We start from the raw sequence: 18370 nt of genomic DNA on the forward strand, positions 1-18370 counted from the left end.
CCTCCCACTCCAGGCGGCGTCACCCGTATGACCGTCTCCCTGGTGGTCATCGTGTTCGAGCTGACCGGCGGGTTGGAGTACATCGTCCCCCTCATGGCTGCCGTCATGACCAGCAAGTGGGTGGGCGACGCGTTCGGCCGCGAGGGAATCTACGAGGCCCACATCCGCCTCAACGGCTACCCCTTCCTGGACGCTAAGGAGGAGTTCACACACACCACGCTGGCCAGGGAGGTGATGCGGCCGCGACGCAGCGACCCGCCGCTAGCGGTGCTGACCCAGGACGACCTGACGGTGGAGGAGCTGCAGGGGGTCATCAACGAGACCAGTTACAACGGGTTCCCTGTGATAGTGTCCAAGGAGTCCCAGAGGCTGGTGGGCTTTGCCCTGCGCAGGGACATCACTATCGCTATAGGTAACACTACAGAGCGGGATAGACATACTGAAAGACTGGAACAAGTTTGGATGAAAGTGTTTCTCCTCACATTTCATTGCGAAATGAGGGAATAGTAAGAGAGATTAAGGAATGTGAGAAGCCTGTCATCCTCTGCCTTTCCTCAGATTCTGCCCAGATTCACTAAAGGTTTACGCAGGGAAAATCACATGCTAATCACCAAAATGACCAAATCAGAATGCTATTCAGTGCCTAATATCACTGGTCAAAAAGTAAAGCCTCTTTACGCCTTTCATGATCATGCATATGCAAATTCTATGTACATTTCATTATTTTCCCCACATAATAGTCATTTGTAGGCAAGGCCAGGCAAATTGAGATCACAACACCGACTCCCCAAAATCATTGTAGCACATATAAAATCCTTTTAAAGCCCTAAAGACTTTGCACAAACAGATCAGTTGGCCGTTCAGAATGGCAGCTAGATGCAGGCAGCACCGCCAGAAAGTCCGGTAAGCAAGGGAGAGGATATTAAGTCCTAGAGTCTGAAATCAGATCAGACACCGCTACAATTATAAAGGGCACGTTAGGGCCCTGGGGTGCTAGCCTTGGTTTATTAGTCTTAAAGCTCAAGGGTGCAATTTGTGCTTGCAAACGGTGATGAAGGGGGCTATTTACTTGTGCAGTGCTCTTTTCGATGGTTTGCTTGTGCCACAACTTAATTTGTATACATTTCTTAGCAACTCAGGCACAAGAAAATGCACAAATTGCCCTCATAACACAAACGTAGTGAGTCTGGACCTTGGTCTTTATCTCCTTTTCTCTGCAGCCATCATGGATTGTTATGTTGACATCAGTTGCCCTTTTCTGTCTCAATAATATCCTTGGCACCTTCTCTGCTGACTGGCATCTTTTCCTTGCCATGCCTTTGTCCCTATAAAGTACCAAGGTGCCCACTAAAGTGGATTAGTACATGACTCTTACAAAAGGATGTCGCTGATAATGCTTTCCCTCTGCCTACTCTCTCTCTCTCTCTCTCTCTCTCTCTCTCTCTCTTTTTGTCTCTCAACCCCCACCCCACCCACTTCCATTCCTCTCCCAACAGAGAATGCACGTCGCAAGCAGGAAGGCATCATGCTGAACTCCAGGGTGTACTTCACCCAGCATGCCCCCACCCTGCCGGCCGACAGCCCCCGGCCCCTCAAGCTGCGCTCCATCCTGGACATGAGCCCCTTCACCGTCACGGACCACACCCCCATGGAGATTGTGGTGGACATCTTCAGAAAGCTGGGGCTGCGCCAGTGCCTCGTCACTCACAACGGGTAAGCAGGGAACGGAAGCGGGGTCGGGGCGGGAAAACTGTGGAGGAAGGAAGGAAGGAGCACTGGAGGAAGAGAAGGCGAATCCTTCCGCTTCCCTCAGTCCTCCTTTCCCTCGTTCTTACTGTTGACTAACATGTCTGAAGTCAACACAGAACACCAACACATGTACACACCCCGGTGTTGCATGGCCTCTCAGATCCCTGGTTTTACCCCCGTAATCTGCATGGCCTGGCCTAACTGCTGCGCTGCACTCACCTCCATCCTACTGCTGAACAATAACAGGTTTCTTCAGCAGTAGAGAATGAACTGCTGCAACTGCATAACAGGTATTCTGTCGGAGAAATTAAAATAATGGCGCGTAACACTAAGGCCAGTTGATGTCTGTTCTGAAATGGAGTGAAAAGGAGCTTGTCGAGGAAGAAAACTGTAGTCTTTCAGTTTTTTCCCCCGTTCAGATTATGATTTTTCACATCATGCAGTATTAATTAAGAACAAGGCAAGTGTTGTTCGTTTTACAGTTAGTGGAAAGAAATGATGACTGTCTCGTGTTGGAAGTTGTCATGGTTTCACTCGGGACGTCTAGTCTAGTTTCCAGACCCAAGTGTAGCAGAGAGACACCTGCTGGTGTGATGTAGGCATTACAGGAGTAATCACACACATCAGCTGAGAAGCTCTTCTTTCAAGATTTGCTGTGATAATCAGTAGAGAAGAGATGTGCAGCAGTCTATATGTTGTTATTTTCATTTTTTATATTTATATATTTGTTTTTATTTACATCTTTATGTTGATTCACTTTTTTTTTTTTTACCCCACATTTGATTTAATTTACATTTCCATAATATCCATAAAATGGTACAGACCTCACACATAATTGCAAGCATGATTGTTTATTAGATGAGTTACTTACTATACTTCATATCACTTACAAGTAAGACTCTTAAAATTAATGTGCATTAAGTTTTATTAAGTTTTTAACATTTGCATTACGTTTTATTGTTGCTGTGGTGACATTATTTTCAGTAAAATTGAGTTTTATTTTATGTCAACATTGAGTTAAGCTGTTTAATGTTTTAAGTTATCCCTGTTATGTATGCTTTGTGCTGCTCTGTCTCTCTCTCTGTCTCTCTGTCTCTCTTTCTCTGTTGTTTTTGTTTTTTGTTGTTTTGGGCTGTTGCCGAGTAACGAGTGTGTGTTGCAGGATTGTGTTGGGCATCATCACTAAGAAGAATATATTAGAGCATCTGGAGGAGCTCAAGCAGCACTCGGAGCCCCTGGTGACTAGCCCCGCCCCCTTTACCCACATGACCCCTCCCCCTTCCACACCTGTCTCATAGGCTCCGCCTCTTAGGAGGGATGCATGAAACTTGGTGTGAAAAACTATTGACAGTTCCCGGCTAAACGTTAAGCCTCCCTCTTCTTCTTCTTGTTTCACTTACTGCAAGCACTCTTGTTTGTGGGCTGGTTTGGTGTGGATTCACTTCTAATGGAGTCTTCATCGTAGAGAAAACATCCACAGAGCAACATTTTCTCACTTCCATCTTCATCGCTATGGCAGCTATGGCAGTTTTGGAGTCATCGTATATATGAAAGCTTTCTTGTCTGTTAACAGGCAGATGCGGGTCCTGTAACGTTGGACCCGCATGGGAACTGTCACATTTATCGCTCTAGTCTGGTAGATTCCCTGACTGCAGCTTTGCAACCCATCCCCATCCAAGTGCATCTGTAATTAGCTCTGCTTAGTAGCGTGTTAGCTGCCTCATGCTAGTACCTTGATTAGACATTCATTAATTAAGCTATATCTTCATATTCTCTGTGTAGTTGTCATATTTTAGTATTTCTAGAAAGTACATACCTTAATTGTGTGTGTTTCGTCTGAATTCTGAATATATATAGATCAGAGATTCAAGAATAAGTATCATTTCTTAGTATTTATTATCTTATTACTCCATTATCCCTATCCCCCTACAGTCATGTAACCATGCCTGTTGTGCCTGTGTGTTTCACGCTGTACTCATCTTCCCCTCAGCAACAGTAGTTAGTCGTTTTATTTGGAAAATTTACCCCCCCTCCTTATTTTCTACCTCAATTAACAACTGCTTTTTCCTCTTTTTTTGTTTTGTTTTGTAATCCCTCCCCTCTCGCACCCCGACCGTTTCGCCCTGGGTCTCCACAGATTGATGACATCTGACCCGACTCGTAGCACCGTCGCCTTAACAACCACTTGGCGAGTAGCTAGCCGCCTTGGGGAAGCGGATCATAGTTGGGGCTTTTTTAGGGGGAGGTGGGGGTGGTATTGGTAATTTTTTCGGGGAGGGGAAGGGAGGGAGAAGATAGCAACTTTATAGTGATATCCTTCATTCCCACTACCCCTCCCTTCAACTACCTCCATGGCAGTCAATCATCTGTAGTGATAGTGAGCGCTGTGGTGGAGTGATGTTGTTGTGTTGATTGGTGCCAGTAGTGCTGTAGTGGCCTAACTAGTTAGTGTGTGGTGGTAATATTCCCTTGATGAAGCATTAACCAGTCCCTTACACTCCTGTCCTCCGTCACCTCCCTCCTCTCCCCCCAGTGTTACTCTGAGCCGGCGGTGTCCGGTCCGCTGCCGTGGAAGAGTCTGCAGGATTTCACTCCACAGAGTATCTGTGGATCCTTAAAAAGTCTGAAAAGGTCTGACAATACATTAGCTAAATTAGTTCAAACCTTAAAGGAAAAATCCACCCTGAAATACTTGTTAAAAAAAACAGGTGTACTTTGCATTCCTGGGTCCATTTTGTTTTTTGGTGGTGTATTTTCTTCTTTTTCAAGTTCAGGCCTGTTCTCTGGGGGTTGTCGAAAGGCATTCTGGGAAATGTAGGAAATCACCAACTGAAGTAGAAGTAGACAAGGCAGCTTGAGGGAAAGTGGATACAACAAAAAAGTAAATTACAACACTTCATCACAAAATAACTCCTGGAATGCACATCACAGATTAATGATATATGAGAGTGGAATTTTCCTGAAAAAAGTATTAAAATGTCTTAAATATATTTATAAGGGGTCTTATTATGTTTCACCATGAAGTGACAGGTTTCTTTACCCTGCATGTCCACACTTAGATTAATACAGAACAAGGTTAGCTGTACAATATGCATTGTATCTGCTTTACTAAGCACAACTGGACAATTGGTCGCTTAACAATTAATTTCCTGGTGTCCTTTTTCTAATACTACCCATTTATTGGTTCAGGACTTTCATTAGCCATGTTCAAACAGAAATAGGCTGTTTTTGCCAGCTTAGTTTTTTTAAATTTGGTTTTTAAACTCAATTCCAGGTAGCATTAATAATGTCTTGAAAACTCTTAAATCGGCTCTCTGAAACCTGCAGACACTTTGTTCCAACCAAACACTACATCCGCTAATTTCCACTAATTAGTTCCTCCCTCTCTAGTTGAAGGTGCCAGTCATTAGCTGGTGTCGTGTTTGTCTGGAATGAAAACCTGCGGACTCTTCCATGGCACAGGACTGGACCTCACTGACTGGGAGGGAACACTGCCCCCTGACCCCTGACCCTTGACCCCTGACCCCCCCCTCCACAACCCGCAGCCCTCTGATGTAATCTGATCTGAGCCTGGTATCCCAAAAGTATCTCAGCACTATGATCGTCTTTGTCTCGCTGGCTTGCAAAAAAAGGCACAAAGACGACCGTAGATGTCAGCTGCCCTTGGGAAGCCGGGGCCGGTCTGTGTGGCCCGTCACCGACGTTTCCTGCCTCCTGCTGCTCAGTAGCTGTAGCACTAACCCCAGCCTCTCCTGCAGGCCACAAGAACCCTTCCCACCCAGACCTGGGTTCAAATGTGGTTTGTTTTAGGTGCAACTTTATTCGTCTTCTAGGGTTCAAACAGAGCTGATGGCATAGTTACCAAAATATGAACTCCCTGTGTGTCGCCGGACGTGAATCCAGTCCAGACAGCATTAAATAAAGCACAGCCGAGTCTCTTCAGTAAGATGACAGCGCTGTTTGGACCCAGTTCTGCACTGTTTTGGCTCTGTAGCAGACGGACAGCTTCTCCTCACCACTCCTTTTCGCTCACTTTGCTCCCCTAAGTCTTCAGATGCTTCTCTTCACCTGACCTCAAACTATATTCACAGCTGGATTCAAGAGCACGAGTATTTGTATGTAGTGATTTCCAAATGTTTGCGTAATCAAACCCATTTTTTATGATCTATCTTTACTGAAACGATGCGCTGTGCTCTTGAATCAGCAGGAATACTCTGGACTCCTGACATGTTATCAAGTCAGACCCAGGCTTGTTGGCTTGGGTCGGTAAGGTAGAGGAGGTGTCCTGTACTAGGAGAAGAGGAGGAGGAGGAGGAGGAGACGATTCTGTCACAAGTGTCACAAACTGGATCTTGATTGTCCTGGTCTTAGTCACACCGTCCTAGAGGGAAAACCAAGGAAGGGACAGTGTCATCATGGCTGGTCAGAGATTTCTCACAGCAGTCTGCTCATGATGTTTGTTTTTCTTTCGTCTTAAAAGAGTTGTTTATATCCAAGGCACTCTCTTCTTTGAGAAACTTTAATAAGCCTTTATTTTTACGGGCCTTGGACCTTTGTTTCATTCAGTTACCCCAAACCAATGAGCACACTCTTTTTAAAAAATGTTTTGACACTTTTCATCATTTTTGTAGCACTCTCTGTTTTTCCGTCTTTGTTCCAGTTGTTTATGTCCATTTGATGAAATAGTTTTGTAGCGCTATGTATCATTTGTGTTAATTTCATTTGATTTGGACGAGAGTATTCTTGACTTCTCATGGGTTTGATGTTGCTAACTCACACTGCCCATGGGTTGCTTCACCAATTCTGGCTGCGATGTGATCAGGAACACAAAAAAAGCAGGAAAACAAAAGCAGAAGAACAATAATCTCTTAGTGGGACATCCTGGAAATAAAAAGTTCCCGTCCCTGGACCAGCTGTGGCGATACTGTCCCCTCATCCTTCCTCTTGGATGATTTCTGACTCCCATGACGGCGATTTCTCCTCCTTCTCCCCTTCTCCGAGGTTCTGCCTTCACACTGCTTCCTGTCTCCCGTAGGATCCGGCTCTCTCTTCTCACCGGGCTTCTGGACTGATCTCTCTCTCTTAATGAGAACCGGCGAGGCGGCGTCTCAAATGACACCCTGCTCCCCGAGGCGTGCGCCGAAACGGAGTCAGCCCGGCACCCGGCGTGCAAATGGGGCAGTAGGGTGTCGTTTTTGACGCGCTTACGTTCCCTCACTACTACTCTCCCTTCGTTACTCACCCCCCCCCTCTCCTTCTTCTTCTCCTGTCTTTTGCTTCCTCAGGGACTCATGTTTTTGTTGGCACGGCTTCTGTCACGGCTCCTTTTGAGATGTTGATGTGTTGCCTTCAGGTTCGGCTCACCTTCAGCGTAGAATGACATGTTTTATTAAGTTATTTTGGGCTTTTTAGCATATTTTATCAAATTGAAATCATGTAGTGTAATGTAATTCTAAAACTTGGATTCCTCTGTTCTTCTTCTGAACAAAATATTTCTGCCGTGCTTGCCAACAAAAAGATGACGTCGTTTTCTCTCCCTCACCCCAACAGCAAACTACCAGCACCTTTCCACTGACTACATCTCTCTTTCTCCTCCTTTTCTCTCATTTTCTTCCCCTCCTCCTCCTCCTCTCTCTCTCTCTCCCCTTTGTCTCCCCCTGCAGGCGGCTCCTTGGCATTATCACAAAAAAAGATATCCTTCGCCACATGGCTCAAATGGCAAACCAAGATCCCGAGTCCATCATGTTCAACTAGTCTGCTCCTTCCCGGAGCGCCGGGCGGGGGGCGGCGGCAGCGAGGAAGAGGAGGAGGAGGAGGTGCGCCTTCTGGACGGCTCCAATCTCTGACATCCGGACCCCCACCCCCACCCACCCTATCTCAACTCTGTAGACCCCTTAACCTCGCCTCCCAAACACTAAGCGGACTGACTGCGCCCCCCCAGAGACTCAGAGACTCGGAGAGGAGCGGCGCCCCCTGCCGGCCGCGGGAGGCACAAAGACAATGATGAGAGACTCCGTTACTAATCGTTTGCTGCTGAGGACACAAGGAAGTCACGGGGCTGAAGGCACACACACGAGGAATGCACTTTTAACACACACACACACACACACACACACACACACGCCTACTCGTACACTCTCACACTTTTGCACTCGCAGACGTCACATACAAGCATGCTTTCTCTTGTGCAAACACACACACACTTACACACACATCCCGAAATGAATCTCCCTTACCTGTAAAGACACACACACACGTTTGCACTCTTCATGCGCCTCACCCTTGTTTCGTCCCGTTGGCGCCGGGTTGCGGTGGACTTTGCCTGGCTGGGGTCAAAGGTCAGAATGATCCGCCGGGATGCGAGGAGGGACCTTCAGACCCCGCCGGGCTCCCGGTTAAAACTTCCTCACCCACATGTAACCCGTCCATCCTTCCAAAAGCATTGTTTACCTGTGAAATATGTGTGTGTGTGTGTGTGTGTGCATGTGTGTGTGTCCGTCCCTAGCGCCTCTACATTCCAGCCAGGTTACCATGGGAACTCGGAGGACGAAGCACCCGCCCCTCCCCAAACATGGCAGCATCTCATGAGCGCGTCATGGCAGACGGCTGCTCCCTAGGTGCAAGTCAGTCCAAATGAGATGGCTTTAACGTGTGAGTGTGTGTGTGTGTGTGTGTGTGTGAGAGAGAGAGAGAGAGAGAGAGGGAGAGAGAGGGAGAGAGAGGGAGAGGGAGCTAGATGGGTACTGTAACTCGAGAACAAAAATGTTAAAATGTTCCCTTTCTGAAGGAAAAAAGTGAATGCAAGTAGAAGACCTTTGTGAGTGTGTGTGTGTGTTCATTTCTGAGCCAAGTTGAGCAGTATGACTGTGTGTGTGTGCGTGTGTGTGTGTGTGTGTGTGTGCGCGTGTGTCAGATGAAGACAGGCACCTAGCGACTCCCCTCCGCTCAGTGAAGGTGGGCGGAGTGTGTAGAGAAAAAAAAAAAAAAAAAAAAGGAAAAACCGTCAAGGTTGAGTTCTTCTGTGTACTCTGTTACAGGAAAAAAAACAAAAACACAATTTTCCTTTTTCTTCTCAAACTATTACTATTGCTACTACTTTTAGAGTATTGATCTTGCTATAATCAAGTAACTTTTTACAGCTTGAAACAAAACAAGACTGGAAATCTGCACTGTTTTAAGTGAGTCTGTGGAAGCTGTAGAGGAGGAGAGACGATGGTGATTCTGCACAGTGACTGTGTGTTCAAAGACTTTACTTTCTCTTTGTTTTGTTTTTTCGCTGAAGCTGTGTCTGTCCGGGTCTGTGGGAAATCTGTCCTGTGTTTTCAAACAACAGCTATTGTTTGTCGGGTGTCATATTCACCCTCAGTTTCTCAAAGTCAGTGACAGGCCAATCATCTTCCCTCTGAGCCCCAACCAGCGTTATTCATGATGTGTAACTTGTAGTCAACACTCCATTCATCTTTTCAAAGCATGAACCTAATTCACATTTACATGAATTTCAGACAAAAAATTCACTCCACAAAGCTGACGTCCGAGCAAAGACATTGAAAAACAAAATATTACAAAATGTAAAGAAGTATTTTATCTATCTGGCACTTTGTCCACATCACACTTTGATCAAATAGTGTTTGCAAATAATTGTTTGTGTTTGTTTTGACCTGAACTGTGTACGTTGGAAGTTGTTGCATCAGATAATTCAGATGGTGTTCAGTAAGTTGTCAGTAAGTTTGACTTTCAGATACAATATAATAATAAAACAATCTTTGTTTATATACCACTTTTCAAAATTAATTTACAAAGCGCTTTGCAAAAGATAAAACACTTAAAATCAACAGCAAAAGCAATAAAAACAAGAAATATGAGTCATAAAAGGAGGTCAAACACTAATAAAAGGCTACTACATAAAAGCAAAGTCTATAAAAGCGATTGAGGTATAAGAAGTGATTTAAAAGATGATATGTACTTTAATGCTTTCTTATGATAGTATCAGCTTTCTAACAAACCTGATCCCCACTCTTCAAGCTCCAAGCAGGTTAAAACAAACACTTATCAGTTATTTTCAGATACTGTTCACCCCAGCTGCCCCAGCCTCATGTGTAGATCGGACATGGATTGGATCGGTATAAAAACAAATCTGCACACTGCTCTTGATTAAGCCCATCCAGTCCTGCCACATCTACCGAGCGGGCCTGGCAGCGGATTTGGGCTTTTCAGACTTTCCAGCCTTTTTGTTCCACAGCCAGGCAGGAAGCAGCGGTCACCCCGCTTGTGCGCTCGTCAAAATAGTCCCCACCCCTCCTCCACCACCCCTCCTCTCCCTCCCTCTTTGTCCTCTTATTAGGTTTCCATGATAACATCGTGCACTCTGCGCTTCAATTCTCCATCCTTCTCCGCAGCACGGCGTTGGTCGGTCGTACGTGTGTCACGTGTAACTCTGCTGTAAATTTTATCTAAATGCATTTGCCAACTGTTTGATGTGTGTGGAGGGAAATGAGAGGGGGAAAGGGTGGAGAATTGGGCGGGGGGGGGGGGGGGGAGCAGGGACAAACAGTAGCACCTTACCTGCAGAGTGAGAGCAGACGAGTGTGTGTGTGTGTGAGAGAGAAAGAGAGAGAGAGAGAGGGAGGTTGGGTTGGTTCTGTGTCCTCTTTCTTTCCATTGCAGTGACTGTCCTGCTGTGGGTCAGCAGAGTGACGTCGTCTCTGTTAACCGCTGGTGTTGCCTAACATTGTATTTCATACTGATCTCGATGTTTTTCCTTTTTTTTTTTTTTTTTTTTTTTTTAATTTATGGGTAGTGTTATTAGAGTTGTGCATTATTATGAAGAATTTTATGTATGATTACATTGTTTGATTGTACATTTAAAACAAAATATGTAAAGATTAAATTTTGTTTTAAATTAAAAAACATTAAAGTTGCGGTGGGTGTGTTGATGCTTTCTGTTTTCCTTCCATGACTGACAGCTCGGTCCTCGCTCAGGGTTAATAATCATATTGCACATAAATAATCAATATTGTGATTATTTTGCTGATTATTGTGATATCAGTTGCAATACAGTATACAGACACAGATTTTTCAATATTTAAAATTTTTCAGCAAACAAGAAACAGAGCTGTTGCTTAATATTTGATGCATTTGAATACAATGAAAGTTTTGTTTATAAGGTCAGAAACTGGGCTCAGCACCAGACACCATGTTTAGGATCCATTTTCTGCAGCCGAAAATAATTGCAGCCTCTCGGAATTTGGAAATTGAAGTAGTTCATATTGCGATTTTCTTTTTTTTATTATTACTATTAATTGTGCAGCCCTAGTTCCTATACATTTTAAATTTAGAGTTTCATTCTTTTTCTTCACATTCATTTCTTGGCAGGATTTGAAGATTTTGGTCAGTGTTGAAAAAGATGCAGGCTAATAACAGTCAGTTAATATGTGAAATGACAGTGGGTCTAACTACATAAAATCATTATGTACATCACAACTGAGGAACTATATTTTCTTATATTTTCAATATTTCCCAAATTTCTTCTTTTTTTTTTCCCAAATGCTTTTCTTGTTCTAGTTTTTATTTTCAGGACCATTAAGCTCATCCTGTGGTCAAATAATAGTCCGGATGTGCATCACAAGTTCAGACTTACTCGTTTTGTTCCAGTGAAAAATCCAGCACAGTAGTGTCTGGATCATCCTGTGAGCTTTAAAGAGGCTTTGCTGTTGGCACCCACGGGTGGGCGTGGATTAGGAGAGAGGGGGGGGTGGGTGGTGGGGTGAGGGTGGGAATTTCTCTGGCAGCCAGTTTCCTAAACACAAACCGGCCTTTGTAAAGAGTCCCATGAGAGTTTGGAGGTAGTACAAAGGCAGAGCGAATAGAAGTTAGCTGAAAGAGTCTGACTGCTCTCTGTCTGTCCTCTAACACACACATACACACACACACACACACACACACACACACAGTCCTCGCTCTTCCCCTCGTGTCCCATTACAGTACATTTATCATTCATGCCTGTCAGTCATCAACCTCAGCCTTGTTTTTCATTCACTTGCCTTCTTCAGTGTAAGCCTCTGTCTGCTTGGCTGATGCCTTATAGTGTGTGTGAGTGAAAAACAGTAGAAATACAGTAAAACAGGGTTCCCACACTCACTTGGGACATTGACTTCAAGGACTTTTCAATGACTTTCAAGGGAATTTAAGGATCCAAAGTTGGCATGCTTTGGAGTAAGACATGATTTCGGTCAAAAGACATCATAAGACATCATGATCTTGGCAAGAAATCCTGGTGAAATCAATTTACAACTGTTCAATATCAACACAAATATCCATCAGGGCTTTCCTGAGGATGTAAAGTATTGATCTGATGACAGAGAGCTGAAGCATATTGACGAATTTGGTTGCTGTATTTAGCTGTTTTTTAAAATCAAGTACTTTCAAGGCGATCCATTCATACTTAAAACGTTAAAAGGTCTTATTGTAATTCTTCTCAAATCCACAAACTTTCAAGGATATTTTCAAGACTCCGCTTTTCTTGTGAAGGAACGAGTTGCTGATGTAAGCTGAGCTCGTAGTTCGTAGTGACCGCGGTCGCCATGGCAACGAATCTGTCACCCTCTCATGTGACAGAAGGGGGAGGGAGGGGGGATTGGATCGGAGAAATGGATCCAGCGTCAAAATTAGTTGCCTTCAGCCGTCTGTCAGAGAACGAAGGGGGAAAAGAGGGTGAAACAGACAGAAATGAGCGTCAGTACAGCAGAGCTTGTTATATAAAAATAAAAAATACAGAATATAGCTCAATGTATAGAGAGTGGCAGGGTTGGAGGTTTCATTCGTAAGGCATTTTGGGTAAAAAGCGCCCACCAAATGGCGTTTTCGCGCCCGATGCTGAGGAGTGTGTGCGAGACGAAAACAAACCGTGGAAACCATGGTTACACAGCAGTTCCTTTTTTTTTTTATTCCACTACAAAAAAAAGAGGCATCTCAAGAGCACCATTTAAAGCAGAACAACGTCCAGTTTCTCTCCGAGCCAAACACCGACTGGACCGTTAGCCAAGCAGAGGAAGAAAAAGTCCTTTAGTCCTTTAAGAGACAAATCTCAAAATACATCTCTCTCCTCTTTCACATGCAGCAGAAATGCACTGTGCTGTAAAAGCAAGTAGAGGCCAGGATCGGGTTAAGAAAATGAAAATATAAGGAACTTAAAAATGGTGGAAGAAAATAAGAGGCAAATCTTCTACTTTAAGGATAATAATGTGAAAAAAAGATAAGAAAAAAATGCTTAAACTAGCTGTGCAGGAAACAAAATCACACCACAATGGGTAATAATATAATAATACTCTATTTTTAAAGGAAATGGTAATAAACTATATGGGCAATAGTGGCTATGATGTTTGTTTGACCCAATGAGGAAACATAGAGGTTTACCTGGCTTACTTGTTTTGTTTTTTTTGTTTTTTTTTGTAAAGATAGGTCTTACAATCATGAAATCTTTTGACCATAGTACGTACTTTCAAATCAGGCTTTTTTTTCAGTCCAGCATGCATCTTTAGGTTAAGCAGAACATTGTACAATAACAGCGGATTGGCTGTAACAGTAGCTGAGTGTGAAGTCTTGAGCGAACAAAGGTGGCTTAGCTTTCATGGTCTGGAAATGGCATGAAGACCAGCTTGAGGCAGATTTCTGGAGTTAGTCATATAAACCCTAGTACTGTAAGAAACTAAAAACATCGTTGTAAAACCATTTTTTCCCAAAGAAGTGAAGTAACTCATTAAATAATAGTCTGCGCTATGAAAATCTCAACAGATAAAATGGCCCTTTACAATTCTTCGCTTATTACATTAGTATAATAATGATTACCCCGCCCATGTACATTCAAACGTGAAAGTCTATAAGAATGAGAAATGACGCTTCAGTGTCTAAAAACCTAATGATTTGTTCTCCGTACAATAAACCCTACGAAGGAAAGGTTGTAAGAGATCCGCTCAGAAAAGATAAATAAAAACGTGATTGTTCCATTCCAAACCGAGAAATGAAAACTTATTCTTGACCTTTTGTTTTCTTCAAGTGGAAATGCATAGCAGGATAATCCATCCTTACTCCAGGTGTTTGTCTGTTTGTTTGCTTGCTGATCAGTCGTTGTTTACCTAGCTCTTCGTTACACATGGCTCTCATAAAAGACCTGGCACGGAGGACTCTTATCGGTCGCCGCCGGCTCTGGCTCCGCCTCCGCCTCCGCCTGTTCGACATTCTCGACACTCTCAGGCTCCTCCTCCAGGTGAAGGGGGGCCAGCGGCGGGGGGGAGGAGGGCGTGGTTTCTGGCGGGGGCGGGGCCTCTATGCTGCAGTACCCTCCGGCGGCCAGCGGGGGGTGGACCGACACCTGGATGGCGATGTGCTGCGGCTGCTCGTGAAGCGAGGAGTTGTCTGAGTCGGCGGCGGGGGATTCGCTGCGCTCCCTCTCCCTCCCTCTCTCTCTCTCTCGCTCCCTCTCCTGCAGGATGGTGAAGACGTCCCCCGCCGCGATCGAGGCGACCCTGCCCCCCGTGTCGCGGTGGCCCTCCGGCGCCTGTCGGACGAAGGTGTGCCTCATCTCCTCCACCCCCACCACCTCCAGGATCTCCTCCATGAAGGTGCGGCAGTTCATGATGAGCGGCGGCAGCGGGATGCTGCGGGCCAGCTCCTCGATGTACCGCGCGAACTCCATGGTCTTGAACTGCGTCACCTTGGCCAGCTCCAGCGTCTTGGCCGAGGTGATGATGGGGATGCGCTTGGCGATCTCGAAGGCCTTCTGCAGCTTCTCGGCGCCCTCGGTGCGGAAGAACTCGTTGATGGCTTTCTCCGTCTTCTTCAGGTGGCTGCTCATCATGCAGAGGCGCGTGACGTTGAGGGCCATGATGATGGTGAAGGTGACCAGGCAGACCACCATGTAGTAGACGCCCATGTCGCCGTTGGTGAAGACCACGCGCAGCGTCACCGTGCAGTTGGAGCTGCCGTGCACGTTGGACGCCATGCAGGTGTACTTGCCGCGGTCGGCGAACTCGATGCTGGTGATGTTGAGGACGCCGTTCTCCAGCAGCCACCACTTATCTACAGAGAGAGAGAGAGATCGACAGAGAGAGGCGTTATGAATATGGCAAAATTAACAAGCCACCAGCCAGATGCTTGTAAATTTTGGTTACAGCTGGTAAATTTGTCTCTGCTACTGGCAACTTTGGCAGGAAACCAGCCATTGTTTGGATGTTCTCTAAATTTGTCTGCTAAAACTGTGGAAATATTATAACTTAGTAATCCATCAGCCATGATGGCTGTTGGGTAAACAACTGTAGCTTGTTGACTTGCCTTTAATAACATGGTGAGGTTAATTCACTGATAGCACATGACCCACTTATTATGCAGCCTGCCTACTAAGTGACCTACTGAGAGTCAAAGGTCATACCCATACCCATCATGCTTCATTTCTCTCCTGTGCGGTCGTGCGATTCCAGAGGGAAACGAGCTCTCTGCAGTACTTACTGTAGTGCAGCTGTTTTATTTGCTGCTTTCTGGGCCTTCGTTTCTACCCAAACTTGCTTACGCTGTACTTCTGCACCTAAAGGCTATAACTCACTTTATTTATGGAATCAGACAACTCGTGAAAACACATTATGTTTTGGCACACAGCTGTGATTCATAAAAAATCAATAAAAAAAGAGAACAAGTGCCTCTAAAGCCAAGCTGCAATTTATTAATGTAGCAGTGGTTCCAGTGGATGATACAATTCCTTAGTGCTGCAAGACAGTTAAGGACAATCATCAGCTCTGAAATGTAACGCTGGTGTGTTCAGTATGTGTTCTTAAGCCTTTGCTATCAGATAGATTTTACTACTTATTAGATTTTACAGATGCACACGTCAGTTAAATGGAAGGATAAGCCTAATAGCTGGTTTTCAAAGGTAAAATAGAACATGGTTTTCATCTGGGTTTGGGAGTTAAGTCTGGGGAACAGGCAGTGACCTTATTATTCCTGCCATGTCTTCAATATTTAAACAGGTGGCGTGGCTGCGCCCCATCTGGAAGCTCCACGCTGTGCGGCGGCGAGGTTTGAAACGCCACTAACCAAAACAGAAGCAAATCTATTTAAATGTGTTAAGCAAGCAGAGTGAGGTACACATGCGTGCAGGCGTGTTGGAGGGCAACTTCAGGTATCTAACAAATCGGCAGTCCTACTTATTCATCAGCAAATTTTAGCAAATGCAATATTTTGATGTCAGACGATGGATCAGATGCTATCGTAGAATTCAGCTATAATACACAGGAAGCAAAAAATCATGTTTTCATTTTATTTAATTCGTTCTTATCCAGTGGGTGCAACAGTAGACTGATTTTAATTTCAAGAAGTGCTAAAAAAGTAATGAAAATCGGAGCCAAGGAGAGAGGTAGAGGGGATTTTTTTGATGGGAGTGAATTTAATCGAGTAGAGGAGGAAGATGCGGGAGATGACACGATTCAGTGGGGAGAGGGTGTTTCCAAATCCTGTGTGATCAAGATATAACCTTTCTTGAATTTGTGCTTAGGTTGTAATCACAAGAATAGATCTTATTGCTGTTTTGTAAATCCAGCCATAATTTCTCCCTCTCAAAACTAGTGGTGTTGTCAAGAGTATACACAGGTATATACAGACTCTATCCACCTCTTTTTCTGAGTATTATGAGATTACCAAACTAGCCAACTATCCAATTCCCTCTGAAATATGAAGAGGGTGGGATCACAGTATACCCACTTTTTCATGTGTATCAGCTACTTTAATGAGGCTGCAAAATTAATTAAAAAAAACAAGCAAAATTGCAATACTGACTACTGCATTTTCCAAATCACATTGGCTGAGGGAAATGTATTTCAGATTGCCTCCTATTGCAATGTTTAGATGCTGTGTAGAACCCCTGGCCTGCAAATCAACATGCATGTTGGAGCATTTCTCATCCAAATCGAGAAAATCCTAAACATTAGCATTTCATTTCTCACCCCTATTTTTTTTCCAATTGCTGTAAAAAGCAGCTGCAAATTCATGGAGAAAAAAAGTTGTGGTCAAAGGAACTGCAAATCACATCACAATAGGATATTTTTTTTTTTTCGCCGATATAATGCAGTCCTACTCTTCAACTACCACTCCACCACTGCTCCAGATCCTCCTTAGCTATTCTCCGGCCTATCTGTGTGGGAGGAAGGATGGACAGAAATCGCGAGAGGCTAAATCTGCATCCGGCTGAGGAAATGCTGAGAGAGAGAGACAGAGAGAGAGAGAGAGAGAGAGAAACCTGGGTGAGACATGTCTGCCCCCTCAACGGCATGCATCTTCAACAGAGTGATATCTGCTGGAAAAGATGAATGGGCAGAGGAAGTGTATCCTGGCCGACAACAAATCCACCCATCCGCCTTTTTTCAATGCGAGAGCCAAGATTTCTAATTTTACCACCTCCTCCTCCTCCTCCATCCCCCCTCCTTCCTTCCCTGGCCTTGTGATTGAAGTGTCGTGCGACTGATGTGTTGCCCAGTACTACATGTGTGTGAAGGGTGTGGAGAGTAGAGTGAGTGAGGGAGTGTGTGTGTGTGTGTTTGCTGGTGCATGTTAATATAAAAAGACGCCGAGGAACCTCAGTAGTGGTGAAATTTAAAGAGACAGACATCTGCAGCAGCGAGGAGTAGAAGAAACCCAGCAGTAACACAGTTTAATAGGGATTCACAGTAACCATTGCTTGTGAAACTCTACTCCCCTTTTTAATTATATCCGTCTGTCTAACCCAAGGGAAAAGCTCTCAGATGGTGCCGATGCCGTCATGGGTTCGTCGGTCATAATAACTACGCTGCCTCTCCTTTCTTGACGGCAGGTTTCAACAGGTCGGCTCACACCAGCGCCAAAAAACACTGCAGTCTGCATTCCTTCTGAGGGATCGCAGGTGAATCTCAATGTTGAAAACGTACAAGAGGGCCGCGCTGAATGCAAATGAAGCCGACAACTAGCTCTTTCTTTCAGTCTCGTAGCGAGGCCAGTAAAAATGAGTGCAGTACCACAGTGTTTCCTCTGAATTTATTATGGCACCAGTCTGGCACCACAGCAAGAAAATTAGAAAATCATGTTTTATTGCGATTAACTATCCAAAGAAAAACATTTTAGCACAACAGCCTGTACTAAAACCATTTGGATTTCCGATCTCTTCCTTTCACTCTTCTTTTCTTGCTTGTTTAGAGTGAGAAAGCCAATACAAATCTATCCTGTTCACTCCCATTAATATCCACCCAGGCTACCAATTTAATGCGCATGCACATTGTACTGTGTTCCCTCAGTAACATCATCAGACAAGATCTCTGAACTCCAGTCCCCAGTCTATAAAATGAACTGGCTCGGCCTGACTTATTGTCAACATCATGTCCTAATTATATTCTCTGTGATATGCTGGAGGGTTAATTCCTTTGTTTACATGACATTCTCTGTTGGTGTTGCATCTTCGCCAATAGCCATCTCTATTTCCTAGTAATAATGCCAATCAACATAACTGTAATGCCATCAGCGGCCGAGCGTGACCTCTAGTCTAGATGGAAACTCCCTTCACGGTGGGAGAGCAGATACATACATGAGAACTGTAACTGTATTCATAAAG

The 18370-nt window shown here is 44.6% G+C and overlaps 2 protein-coding genes across 2 annotated transcripts in view; one reads left to right on the top strand and one right to left on the bottom strand.

Moving 5' to 3' along the window:
- Positions 1 to 7616, top strand: part of LOC139926335 (H(+)/Cl(-) exchange transporter 3) — a 28577-nt gene extending 20961 nt beyond the window's left edge. Inside the window, exons 11-13 of the mRNA XM_071918035.2 lie at positions 14 to 412; positions 1497 to 1713; positions 7413 to 7616. Coding sequence (XP_071774136.1) covers positions 14 to 412; positions 1497 to 1713; positions 7413 to 7503 — 707 coding nt within the window. The 3' untranslated portion in view covers positions 7504 to 7616. The remainder of the gene's footprint in view (positions 1 to 13; positions 413 to 1496; positions 1714 to 7412) is intronic.
- A 5049-nt stretch (positions 7617 to 12665) lies between these two features.
- mfap3l (microfibril associated protein 3 like) overlaps positions 12666 to 18370 on the bottom strand; it is a 63756-nt gene continuing 58051 nt past the window's right edge. The window contains exon 4 of the mRNA XM_071918046.2: positions 12666 to 14823. Within this exon, the coding sequence (XP_071774147.2) occupies positions 13892 to 14823 (932 nt within the window). The 3' untranslated portion in view covers positions 12666 to 13891. The remainder of the gene's footprint in view (positions 14824 to 18370) is intronic.

The sequence above is a fragment of the Centroberyx gerrardi genome, chromosome 23, assembly GCF_048128805.1.
Source record: "Centroberyx gerrardi isolate f3 chromosome 23, fCenGer3.hap1.cur.20231027, whole genome shotgun sequence".
In the NCBI taxonomy this organism is placed as follows: Eukaryota; Metazoa; Chordata; class Actinopteri; order Beryciformes; family Berycidae; genus Centroberyx; species Centroberyx gerrardi.